The following is a 12,618-nucleotide window of genomic DNA, read 5'->3' on the forward strand; positions in this document are numbered from 1 at the left end:
CAAGGCACCACACAAGGGGAGACCCGGCCTCTACTGTAGATGCACGGAGTGAGTGTGTTTATGCTGTGTAACGCACCTCAAGACTTCTTTTCTTTCAGGTTGCCCACTCGGCTGGCGTGTGCCCAACACGCCAGTTCTTCCAACGCGACGACGAAAAACTAATGACCTTTCTGTTCTTTGATTCCCCAGCTGCCTGGGCCGTTTCAGCGCGCTTTCAGTATGACGTACGAGCCTTTAAAATTGCCTCCCCACTCGCTCAGGTGCCCGTTGCTTCTATTACGAGAATAATTGTGGCTTTTTTGATCTTCCCTGCGAAATGGGACGGTCTAGCAGAGGGAGCGCAAGTAAAGAATCTCTCTTTTCGACGGAAGGGTTTTGTGGTCCTGAAAGTAACATCCTTTTTGGGGGGGTGGGGGGTGGGTTGAAGGGCTGAGAAACTTTTCTTAGATGTTTGAATTTCCAAGGTTCCCCTGAGAGCTTTACAGCAAACAGAAGTGCCACCTTAGTAGGAGAAAACGCAAGTAAGAAGCGGCATTTCAGCTGGAGGCAGAAATGCTTCTGTGCACCAGTTATTGGGGTCCATAGGAGGGGAGGGATCTTTTATTTGATCTGGTTGGCCACTGTGTGTCCTGGACTGATGAGCCTTTGGTCTGATCCAGCAGGCTCTTCTTAGAGGTTCTACATCAGGCATCCCCAAACTGTGGCCCTCCAGATGTTTTGGCCTACAACTCCCATGATCCCTAGCTAACAGGACCAGTCATCAGGGATGATGGGAATTGTAGTCCAAAACATCTGGAGGGCCGAAGTTTGGGGATGCCTGTTCTACATCATCGTGGTTCCTATACACTTTACCATTGCTGGCCCATGATATTTTGCTTCCTGAAGTGGAACCAAAATGCCCCGTCCTGGCTAAGGCTAGGACTTTTTTCTTTTTAAGTGCAGAGATTTGCATTATTCTGGCAGCAATTCCCGCCTTCATCTACCCTTCCCTCATGAAGCGGGTCCCCACATTTTAGTACAGCGGCACCTCAGTTTTCGAACGTTTCCAAGTCAAACATTTCAGTTTTCGAACACCGAAAACCCGGAAGTAAATGCGTCGGTTTTTCGAACGCTTTTCGGAAGTCAGAAGTGCCATGCAGCTTTCCGTATTGAGTTTTCCAGGAATAAATGCTTCCGGAAGTAAATGCTTTGGTTTTTCGAATGTCTTGGAAGTCGAATGGTCTTCTGGAATGGATTACCTCGAAAACCGAGGTACTGCTGTAATAAGATCCACCAGTAGAATATTGTGTCTGTTCCTGACCATTCCTTAAGGGCCTCATACCCTCCCTAACCTGGAAATTATTTCCCCCCAGCATTTTATGAGATCCAAATAGCCCAAGTCTTATCAGTGTGGTAACTCATCCAGATGCTCTTGGAGAAGGAATCCCTGTGGAGCAAGGTGCTGTTGAAATCAGGTAGATCCCTGGTCCCTTCCTTACAACATGAGTATATTCTGCTTTGCCACCCATCTTGACTCCTCTTTGCCTAGCAAATTCCTAATGGATGAAGGGAGTGCTCCCTCCCTGTCTGTTAGCACATACATAACTGTATGTAAGACTTAGCATAGGTGCATCAATCCACAGTCATTCATATGAAGGGCTCATCCTGACTTCCATTTGTGCTGTGATTTCTACAGTAAAGGTTCAGGATTTCCAGACAGGGACCGAGTAGGGTTTTTGTTTTGTTCTGCCACTTTCCCCGGAATTTGAACAAATGTCAGTCAGGTTTTCTGCAGAATGTTTGTTCCAATTCAGTGCTAAACAGCGAGTTTCCCTGGGGGGGAAACAGCAGGACCAGAAAACAGGCTCGGACCTTTGCTTAGAAATCTCGCCACAAACAGTGTTGCATATTGTGTGGAACTGTCTAAGTCAGGCTTCCTCAAACTCGGTCCTCCAGATGTTTTTGGCCTCCAACTCCCATGATCCCTAGCTAGCAGGACCAGTGGTCAGGGATGATGGGAATTGTAGTCTCAAAACATCTGGAGGGCCGAGTTTGAGGAAGCCTGATCTAAGCAGTCTTTCCCAAACCTGGGTCTCCAGCTGATTTTGGACTACAGTTCCCCTCATCCCTGACCACTGGTCCTGGTAGCTAGGGATCATGGGAGTTGTAGTCCCGAGAGAGCCGGAGACCCAAGTTTGGGAAACCCTGGTCTAAATGAAGCTGGTTTAGGGTTGCAATTGATGCTGTAATTAATTTATGTCCTTTCTTCCCCACCTCCGTGGCAAATTATCACCCCGAACGTACCCCATCCTTTTTAACGCCCTCCTTTCGTGACCAGTCCTTTGTCACCTGCTGGCGGGTTCAAGGCTCCTTTTGCATCGGTCTATAACCCACTACAGGCCTCTTCCTCCTCCTCCCCTTTGCGAAGGAGGCACAGCACCTCGTCCATCCCCAGCCAAATCCGAGTGGGCCCCGAACAGCTCAAGGAAGTTGCTCAGATCTGCCCCAGCAGCCCTGTGGAAGTGGACGTGCCGGGACTCAAAGTGCGGCACGTACAGTTTAACTCTCCTTTGCAGCTCTATTCACAGAAAAACATCCTGGATTCTTTGCAGGGGCAGATCTCTTATGTTAGCCCCACCTTCCCCAGGTAAATTCGCCTGCCTCACACGCTGTTGAATTACTGTCCCTGTGCACATTCATTTTCCGCATCCTTTTGTGTGCATCCATCGCTCACTCAACGCATTCGATTGTTGCAAAAAAGTCTTGTGATGGATGCATCTGGGGTGCATTCTGAAGTAACGTTTTGGAGCTTCCAGTCAGTGGAGGGTGCTCACTGTGGTGTAAATATGCTGGATTCGGGCATGCTTCTCTAATATTCTTTTTTTGGGGTGGGGGGGGGTTGTGTTAATCCTTCACACCCCTGTTCATCGGGGATCACCTTATCCCTCCATCACAATATCATGGTATTTATTAAATTCCTATATGGCCCTTCATCCGTGGATCACAGGGTGGCGTACAATATCTGACGAAGTGTGCATGCACACAAAAGCTCATACCAAAATAAAAACTTAGTTGGTCTTTAAGGTGCTACTGAAGGATTTTTTTTATTTTGTTTCGACTCAGACCAACACGGCTACCTACCTGTAACAAAAAGACACAACATGGTAGCAAGCAAAAACAATACCACCCTCAGTATGGGGAGCCTCTCAACATGCAAATGTGGTTTCTTGTGCTTGAAGCTAAAGCATAGTAGATAAGAAAAGGAGAGAGCAAGGCCTGGATCGGGGAGAAATTTGAGCATGCAAATTACCTGTGTATGGGCCCGGGGAAAATGCTTTGGGGAGGATGACGATGTTACCTTGGAATTGCCCCTTGATGCATGGAGCCTGTCTCAGTAGCCTTTCCCAATTGCTCGTCCCCCCCCCCCCCGCCTGTCGTGCATGGTTCAGGTTGGTCAAACACGGCTTTATTCACACAAGCAGGAAGGATCTGTTCCATGGAATGTGTTGGATTTTGAACACCATTGCTGGCGAGTTGTGACCACTCTAAATGCTTTTTGCACATGCCCTGTGTGGTTGCCCATTAGCTACAAACAGGCCAGTTCCACTTAAGTGTTACAAATACAGTAAGCAGGCATTGTAAGAGACAATCGGGCCATTAAAGAAGCGACGATGGAATAGAGAGATGGTAGAAAAGCTGTAGATATTCCAAATGCTGTAGAAACCTCTCTCTTTCTAACGCCCTAGAAATTTCAGAAATCCTCCCGTTTATATGTGGAGCCCAACGAGCAAGAAACAGAATAGCCTCGATCTACAGTTTGTAGAATCAGGTGCCTTTGCTCAGCCCAGTTTGGAAGCAAGATGAGCTGGGAGAAATATTGCAAGCTGTTGAGCAGGCTTCCTCAAACTTGGCCCTCCAGATGTTTTTGGCCCACAACTCCCATGATCCCTCCCTAGCTAGCAGGACCAGTGGTCAGGGATGATGGGAATTGTAGTCTCCAAACATCTGGAGGGCCGAGGTTGAGCAAGAAGGTATTGTGGCGTGGGAGAGAAAGATGCTTTTCTCTGCCATGGGTGCTTTAGTTGAGATTCTGCAATGCAATGCAGAATATAGCTTGCAAGCCTATACTGTAATTCTCACTCATATGCCTATTGATGGTAAAAAAAATTCACTATACAGCCCAAACATGTGTCTGGTTTTGACCTGGAGGTTTAATTTTTGTGCTTTTGCACATTGTTCATGTTCATGACTGCAAATTAGTTAGGGATTGCTTTTAGAGACTGTAATTAGTTAGGGATTGCTAATGATAGTTCTGAAGGGAAGGAATTGGTGCTGGGTCATCAATGGAGCACTGGATGAGGTTTTGAAGGTACACCATGCAAGTTAAAACAAAATGTGATTGAACCTCTTCGGATTTAACATATTGTGGTTTCTGTATCATGTTTTAAAGCAGTAGCTTGTCTTTTCCATGTTTTATCTTGGGTGAAATGGTTATATTTTTAACTTAAACAGCACCCCCATCTTAGGCCCACTTGATATTCGTGCAATGCGCCCGATGTGCATTATTTCTGGCTCCTCTGCCCTAGTGAAAAGGCATCTGAATAGGAAAATAAGGGGTCCTTCTTTGTGCCTTCTGGAAGGAGACAGACATCTTTGCAAGGCAAAATGGAATGTCTGAATTGCCTCATAGACCTGGTTCAAATGTAGTTCATCACTCGACGAACATGAAGCAAGTCATCGCAGGTCAAACCCTATCGCTCTTGTGTTGTCTGAAGCGCAGATGTTTTCCCCATGAAGTCTGTTACATGTTCAGCCACAGCCCCGTCAAGTGATATGCATGAATTGGCTCTTGTTTCTTTTGTCTGTGTCTCTCACAAACAGCAAGTCTCATGGATCCAGTGTGTGGGCAGCCGGTTGGGCACACTTATTCATGTTCATTATGTTGTGCTCATCTGCAATCGTGCAGCTTTAAGCCAGTCTTCTGTTTTGTGAATTGCCTGCTCGCCTGGGGCGAGTAGCAGCGGCTGCCTGGGAAAATCTGATTAGCAAACGTCACCTGTCTCTTGCAGAGTGTGTAGCTTTCTCCCTTGCAGCCAAGAGGGGGATTTTCAGCCCATCGATAACCTTCTTGTTAAAATAAAAGTGCTAAAAATAATTCGGGGGGGGGGGCAAGTAACATAAGATTGGTGTGAGTGCACACTTAAAAGGGGAAATACCAAGAAACTACTGTTTAGGAGGCAATGGCTGGCTTTCCCTGCATTCAGTTGTAGATTTAATCTCACTGCCGCTTGTTTGTGCAAAGACACTTTCCGTCTCTAGTTGTTTCACAGCTGTTAGCAGAACTCCCAACACTTCATTCACTAAAGGTGTTTCCTTCCATTTTCCCTCAGCTTGGACCAACTTAACCAGCCTGCCGGTAACTTAGTGATTGACAGGGACTCTGAGGTCTACAAAATGCTGCAGGAGAACCAAGATTCTGCAGAGCCGCCTCGACAATCCACCTCATTCTTGGTGCTCCAAGAAATTTTAGAATCTGAAGAAAAAGGTAAAGGGGTGTGTGTGTGTGCGTGCGCTGGTTTTTAAGAAACAAGGACTGTTAAGCTCAAACACTTGGCTGGAAATACAGAGGGAGTAAGAAGCAGCATTTGATCTTCATGACCCTTGCTCTAAACCAGCTCCCCTGTGGGACGCGCACGTTGCAAAGTTACATTGATGTTCTTAAAAATAGCAGCTGTGAGGAGGGAAATCAGGGGCTAGAGGGCAGGGAGAGGGTTTAATCTTTCCACACAGTAGTCCTGGGGGAAATTGCCTTCCCCTCGACCCCCAAGAAACTGTAATTTTGTCTCGGGAGGGAAGCTCCTTTTTATCATGCTCATCAAACCACATTCCTTATAGGGATTATAAGGGAGTGCATTAGACTTCTTATGGGAAACAGTTCTCAGCTAAGTCGTTCTGGGTACTTAAAATGAAGGGAAGCTGTTGAATGTGGGATAGATGCAAGATTGTCTGGTTTGGTGGGAGAAGCAGAGCTGGGAAGTCAGGGTCAAAACTGCGTAGTGGAAATTCACCAAAATCTGCACTTCCGACATGGGCTGCCATACATCTGGATTTTCCTGGACATTTCGGCAATTTCCACCCAGACACTGTTTACAAGGGCCAAATACAGTGGTGCCTTGACTTATGAATTTAATCCATTCCGAAGGCACCTTCGTAGGTTGAAAAATTTGCAAGTCGAAAAGCGCCACTGGAAACGCGATTTCCCATAGGAATGCATTGGAAACGGAAAAAATCCTAAGTTGAAGCAACCCCATCTAAAAATTCATAAGTCGAAAAAACCCTATCTAAAACCGCCGCGGTTTCAGTTTGGATGTCGAGAAATTCATAAGCGTGCGGCCATTTGCCCCATTCGTAAGTCAAAAAATTGTACCGGCTACATTTGAAAAATTCCAGACGTATGGCAACCCAATACAAAACCAAAACACCCTTATCTGCAATAGTATTCCTGTTGTAACCTATGCAACATTGCAGCCCTTCAAAACCATTGCCAAAAGCCACAGAGGTGGACTTCAGTTTTTAAAATTTCAGCAACACCTTGTGTGAGCCCAAAATTTCATTGGACATGTGTGGGTTTTTTTACTTCAACATGGCGCCAGAGAAAGATCTCCAATGATACTGTTTTATTTCCTCAGCAGAAGCCACGGCCTGTATTGTTGCCGTGATTTTATACTCAAGACCGTTCTCCTAATCCATAATAATGCTGGTTGTTTTAAAATATTTACAGATCCCAATAAGCCTTCCGGATTCCGAAGTGTGAAAGCACCAACAACCAAAGTCGCGGCATCGATTGGAAATTCCCAGAAGCTTCCTGTCTGTGATAAGTGTGGATCTGGCATTGTGTGAGTAGCAGCACAAGCAGTCATTGGAAACTTTGCGTCACAGAGAGGCTGTAGTTTTACAGAAGACTTTTCAGTTTTGAGAAAATGGTTAAGGGAGGGTTGTGGTGGAAGTTTTAGTATCAAGTAGCATGCGAATGTGTAATCATGAACTAAACAGCAGCCAAATACCGTATCAACTGGGTCTTAAAGCAATATGAACTGGCCATTATTCAGCACTCACGATTGTAGCCTATTCATGCGATCTATGGAAAGCAGGGTCAATTGGCGATGTAAACATCATTACCATATGCCTATTTCACTATATTAAATAGCCCTCCCGTTCAGGTGTTTTTTCTCTTTGCATGGAAGCAAACCAATGAAGGGGAGTGTGGAGTGCATCGCCAACCCCTGGTCTCCCAAATTTGTATCACATTTACAGCCCTCCATGAGGGCAGAGGTCTGCAGTCGAGAGCTTCCTCTGCTCGAGAAGGCTGCCTTTCCCTCTGGTAGGTCTGTGGCGGCAGATTTTAATATTTTTAAATTCTTGCGCGTTACTAAATACGCACCCCTATGGTGTATTTGCCAGCACCTCTTCCAATACTTTCAAAATCTGCATGGTAGCAAATGTGCCATGCCGCTGTGGTGGTGGCAGCAAAACATTGGGCAATTAAATTTTCCCATCAGGTGCTTCAGTGCTGAGTTGATGTAATATTTGCTATATTAATTGTAATATTAATATTTGTGTCCTGCTTTTCCAACAAATGTTGGCGGAGCCGCATCTGCTAAATTTACTTTTTCTCTTTCTTGAGAAGTAGTTGCGTGTTTGGTCCCACATGGGTCATGGCGACAGAGTGGCCACCGGACCCATATAACGCTGGTCCTAAAGGATCCACACTGGCTCCCAGTATGTTTCCGAGCACAGTTCAAAGCATGGGTGCTGACCTTTAAAGCCCTAAATGGCTTTTGCCCAGTATACCTGAAGCAGCACCTCCACCCCCATTGTCTAGCCCCGGACACTGAGGTCCAACTCCGAGGGCCTTCTGGCGGTTCCCTCCCTGCGAGAAGCGAGGCTACAGGGAACCAGGCAGAGGGCCGTCTCGGTGGTGGCACCCTCCCTTCAGAAGTCAAGATGAGTAACTGTAGAACAGGGGTCCCCAAACTAAGGCCCGGGGGCAAGATGCGGCCCAATCGCCTTCTAAATCCGGCCCGCAGACAGTCCTGGAATCAGCATTTTTTACATGAGTAGAATGTGTCCTTTTATTTAAAATGCATCTCTGGGTTATTTGTGGGACATAGGAATTCGTTCAAATTTTTCTTCAAAATATAGTCCGGCCCCCCACAAGGTCTGAGGGACAGTGGACCGGCCCCCTGCTGAAGAAGTTTGCTGACCCCTGCTGTAGAACTATTAAACTGAAGACAGCCCTCTATAGGGGGGCATTTTAATGTGTAATGTTTTATTAATAATTATTATTTGTACCCCACCCATCTGAGTTGCCCCAGCCACTCTGGGCGGCTGCCAACATTATATATAAAAACGTGTGTTTTTAATATGTGCTCGAAGCTGCCCAGAGTGGCTGGGGGCAACCCAGCCAGGTGTTTGTGAATATAAAATAATAATTATTATTGGTGCCCTCCCCCCCCAAATCCTGGTTATTGTAGTTCAAGAGCAGGCATCCCCAAACTTCGGCCCTCCAGATGTTTTGGCCTACAACTCCCATGATCCCTAGCTAACAGGACCAGTGGTCAGGGATGATGGGAATTGTAGTCCAAAACATCTGGAGGGCCGGAGTTTGGGGGTGCCTGTTCAAGAGCAATGATAGTTACAGTTAGGAGACCTCTTCCCCCCCCCCCAACAATTCCCAGAACGATCGACTCCTCTTCGCAGCAAACTTTAATCCAAGTTATACGACCTTTCTGAATTTTGATCCTGGTACTGTTTTTCTTCCCAGAGGTGTGTTTGTGAAGCTCCGGGAGAAGCACCTCCACCCAGAGTGCTACGTGTGCAGCGATTGTGGAACAAACCTGAAGCAAAAAGGGCACTTCTTTGTGGAGGATCGCATCTACTGTGAGAAGCACGCCCGGGAACGGGTCACCCCGCCTGAAGGATATGATGTAATCACTGTGTTTCCAAAATGAGTGTTTCTCCAGCGCTCCACCAGGCACCACTGTCTTCTGCCTCTGAATTCTCGTCACGGAGGCTCAGCAAGGCTTTTGCCAGTGGACCTTTTTATACCGCTAGTAAGTGAACCACTTCCAATTTTATAAAGAAAATCTGCTCTGTGGGAGGGAATTGCCCCTCTTTTTTTGATAATGCAACTTTCCTTCTGCAACTAAAAATCGGATACCAGAGCCCATGCCACACGATTGTTCTTTTTCTACTCAATAAAAGGAGCTGACTCAAACCGCTGTCTGGATTGTGTTTGATCTGGACTGTGGCTAGCATTGTGTGGACTAGACGCAGAGTAAACGGTATACTGTACACCAAAAGTACTCCTGTCTCAAAGTTAGATTTTTAAGAATCCAGGTCAGCAAAAAAATATTGCCGCACCTGTGTGCTTTTCTGCTTCCCACTTGGATATTATTTACACAAATTTGTTGCATGCTGTCTCAGAGTTCTGCAGTCTCTGGAAAGGGCTCGCTTACTTTAGTTTCATAAAGAACTGCCTGTTCCCTGTATCTTTCTGCTTGCCTTTGTTTTTTGTTATTGCTGAAACAGCACTGCTTCAGAAACAGTTCAATTTTAAGTACTTGCATTAATTCTTTTGGTGCGAAATATTACGATGCAACTCTATTCTTCAAAACTTGTGCCAAGGAAAACATACTTCTCACAGCAACTAATTCCTCCTTTGAGCAAGAACATTAGGTATCCAGAAAACAAAACATTCCTCGCCCAGTGGTTTTATAGCAGATTGTTGTAAAACTGGCTTTTTCCTACAGCAGTAAAGGGCGCAACCTTGCAATTTACATTCATCCAGGAGTGCCAAACTGGGGGGGGGGGGAGCTGTGTTTCCCATCCTAAGGAGGTAACCCTGAATTGTCTCCCCTGCCTTGATAAATTTCTTTGGCTCTTTCCTAAAAAATTGCTGAAACAAGCATTACTATCAGGTACAGTGGTGCCTCGCCCAACGAAAGTTTTGCGTTGCGCGAGGCATTCGTAAGACAAAATTTTCTATGACCGCCGCTTCATCTTACGAAGCGCGGCAAAGGAAGATCAGCTGTCAGCGCGGGAAGCTGACAGCTAATCTTCCTTTGCCAGGGGGGCGGAGCCAAAATGCGGCGGTGCAGTGGCTGCCCCTGCCTGTCTTCCCCTTGAAGCCGCCGCGCAGCACCGGGGAAGACAGGCGGTGGGGGGAGAAGTGCTTCTCTCCCCCGCCGCCTCGCCGTGCACCAGCGGCATGAGACGGCGCTTCGGAAAAGGTCTCCGAAGCGCCGTCTCATGTCGGAGAAGGCAGGCGGGAGAAGCTTTTCTCGCCGCGTAAAGCCGGCATGGGGTGCAGTTTCAGAGGTTTCCGAAGCTGCACCCCACACCGGAGAAGGCAGGCGGGAGGCGACGGCGGGAGAAGCTTCCCCTGCCACCTCCTCTCGCCGCGCACAGCCGGCATGGAGTGCAACTTCGGAGGTCTCCGAAGCTGCGCTCCATGTCGGGGGGGGGGTCAGGCAAGGCGGTGGCTGGAAGAAGAGAGCTTCTCCCCCAGCCGCCTCGCACAGGGCTTCGGAGACCTTCTCCGAAGCCCCGTCGCAGGCCGCCGCCAGTCCCCCAGAGCCTATAGGAACACATTGATTAAGTTTCAATGCATTCCTATGGGAAACTGTGACTCACTAGACGAAAAATTCGTTGCACGAATTGACCTGTGGAACGAATTAATTTCGTCTAGCGAGGCACCACTGTATACTTTTACATCAACCATTACTGACAAAACCCAAAACGATCTCAAGTTAGGTAGTAAGTAGTAGACTTAGGTTCTCAGAACCAGGCACCCCCAGGTGTACAATTTCAAGCTGGGGTTTATTTTTTGTAGTGCTTCTAGGAGACAACTAAACACGTGGAATTTCAATAACTCTACTACCTTGCAGGTGCTGCTTGTTACAAAACAATTTATTTAGCAAAATTACCAAAAACTGAAATCATACGAATTTAGACTTTGAAACAAAATACACTGACCAAATAAAACTATATAGTGGAGGGCAACTTCCACAGGAAACTATAGCAGCACAGTAGTTGGCTTTCCAGTTTGTACAAAGTCAGAGGATCTAAAATCCAAGGGAGTCAAAGAGCTCTCTCTTCACATCTACACTTTGATACAACCAAAACAATAGTCTGAAAGGCATTTTTGAACTCTTAAAAGCAAAGCAACTATAAGGTTACCGTCAACAGCTGCCTGTATCTCAAAACACACTCTCTGTGCCGACATCTTCAGAGTTTTCTAAAACCTTGAAAGCTCTCATCTTCTCTCTAAGTTGCTCAGAAGTTTTCATTTGGTCTAGGGAGAAAGACACAGTTTATTAGAGCACCCGCACTGAACTGGTGGATCGGGAAACTCGAGTGGGTTGTGGCCTGACCCAAGGTGGGTCGCAACAGGAGTGCTATCGTGCAAAATTAAGAAAAGGGTCCCCAACATGCATGTTTGAAACTGGAGAGAGATTCAACTGAATAGAAAAGACAATGATATATGTACTTACCGATAAGGTCACTCCTGTCCAGCAGTAGCTCTAAATCTTTGTCAGTTATTACTTTTTCTCTTGATCCTTTCACCTCTCTACAGATGGAAAGTGTATATTACTTTCAGATAGCTGAGTTACAGTGCAACCATATGTATTTACTTGAAACTAAGCCCCACCGTTAGGACTACAAGTCATTAAAAGCACCTCCAACATACAAATTCTTGGTTAAATAAGGATAATGCGTATTCGCACAGGGGAAAAAAGGGGGTGGTTCTTATGCTAACTGCTTGGCCACCTTTGTAAGTGAGACATACCTGTCGTAGTCCCTGGATTGTAGCAGCTCAATTAATTCCTTGGGGTCCAAGCAACTCTTCGACTGGTTTATTCCAAATTTCCCACCTTTAAACTGATCTTGAAGTTAGACAAGGGGGAAAAAAAACTTATTTGAGAGAGCGAATGCACTGCTGCTTGGACTTTCTGACAGTATTAAGAAACTTCTGGCCACGGCACTGGTACAAAAGCTATTACTTCATAAACATACCTTTCAATTTCGTCTCATTGCACACAATTTATGGATCAGAGTTTTCTGAAACATTTTCCCAACAGGTTTGCAACGTTATATTCAGTACAAGAAAACTTAAGAGTAAATCAATTTGACAGGCACGTTTACGTGGTGGAAACACCATTAGATCCCAGTTGGGATGTGGGTGGCGCTGTGGTCTAACCCATTGAGTCTCTTGGGCTTGGCGATCAGAAGACTGGTGGTTCAAATCCCTGCAATGGGGTGAGCTCCCGTTGCTCTGACAACTCCTGTCAACCTAACAATTTGAAAGCACACCAGTGCAAGTAGATAAGTATGTATCGCTGCAGCGGGAAGGTAAATGGCTCTGGTTTCCGTCACTGTGTTCCATTGCGCCAGAAGCGGTTTAGCCATGCTGGCCACGGGACCCGGAAAGCTGTCTGTGGACAAATGCCAGCTTCCTTGACCTGAAAGCGAGATGAGCGCTGCAACCCCATAGTCCCCTTTGACTGGACTTAACCGTCTAGGGGTCCTTTACCTTTAACCTAAATTCTAGTTGCTTTTAGCCAATTTGGGCAACAT

At 46.4% G+C, this 12,618-nt stretch overlaps 2 protein-coding genes across 4 annotated transcripts in view; one reads left to right on the plus strand and one right to left on the minus strand.

Moving 5' to 3' along the window:
- PDLIM1 (PDZ and LIM domain 1) overlaps positions 1 to 9,256 on the plus strand; it is a 32,966-nt gene extending 23,710 nt beyond the window's left edge. Inside the window, exons 4-8 of one of the 3 annotated variants that reach the window (XM_035137847.3) lie at positions 190 to 260; positions 2,318 to 2,626; positions 5,370 to 5,524; positions 6,761 to 6,875; positions 8,804 to 9,256. In XM_035137847.3, coding sequence (XP_034993738.1) covers positions 190 to 260; positions 2,318 to 2,626; positions 5,370 to 5,524; positions 6,761 to 6,875; positions 8,804 to 8,990 — 837 coding nt within the window. In that variant the 3' untranslated portion in view covers positions 8,991 to 9,256. The remainder of the gene's footprint in view (positions 1 to 189; positions 261 to 2,317; positions 2,627 to 5,369; positions 5,525 to 6,760; positions 6,876 to 8,803) is intronic. The other 2 variants (XM_088670057.1, XM_035137848.3) reach the window with 2 other exon arrangements.
- A 1,676-nt stretch (positions 9,257 to 10,932) lies between these two features.
- The window catches only part of HELLS (helicase, lymphoid specific), a 32,798-nt gene continuing 31,112 nt past the window's right edge, over positions 10,933 to 12,618 (minus strand). The window contains exons 20-22 of the mRNA XM_035137841.3: positions 11,831 to 11,927; positions 11,535 to 11,611; positions 10,933 to 11,335 (exon numbers count right to left, since the gene is read on the minus strand). Coding sequence (XP_034993732.1) covers positions 11,241 to 11,335; positions 11,535 to 11,611; positions 11,831 to 11,927 — 269 coding nt within the window. The 3' untranslated portion in view covers positions 10,933 to 11,240. The remainder of the gene's footprint in view (positions 11,336 to 11,534; positions 11,612 to 11,830; positions 11,928 to 12,618) is intronic.

The sequence above is a fragment of the Zootoca vivipara genome, chromosome 5 (genome assembly GCF_965207765.1).
Source record: "Zootoca vivipara chromosome 5, rZooViv2.hap1.1, whole genome shotgun sequence".
Classification (NCBI taxonomy): domain Eukaryota; kingdom Metazoa; phylum Chordata; class Lepidosauria; order Squamata; family Lacertidae; genus Zootoca; species Zootoca vivipara.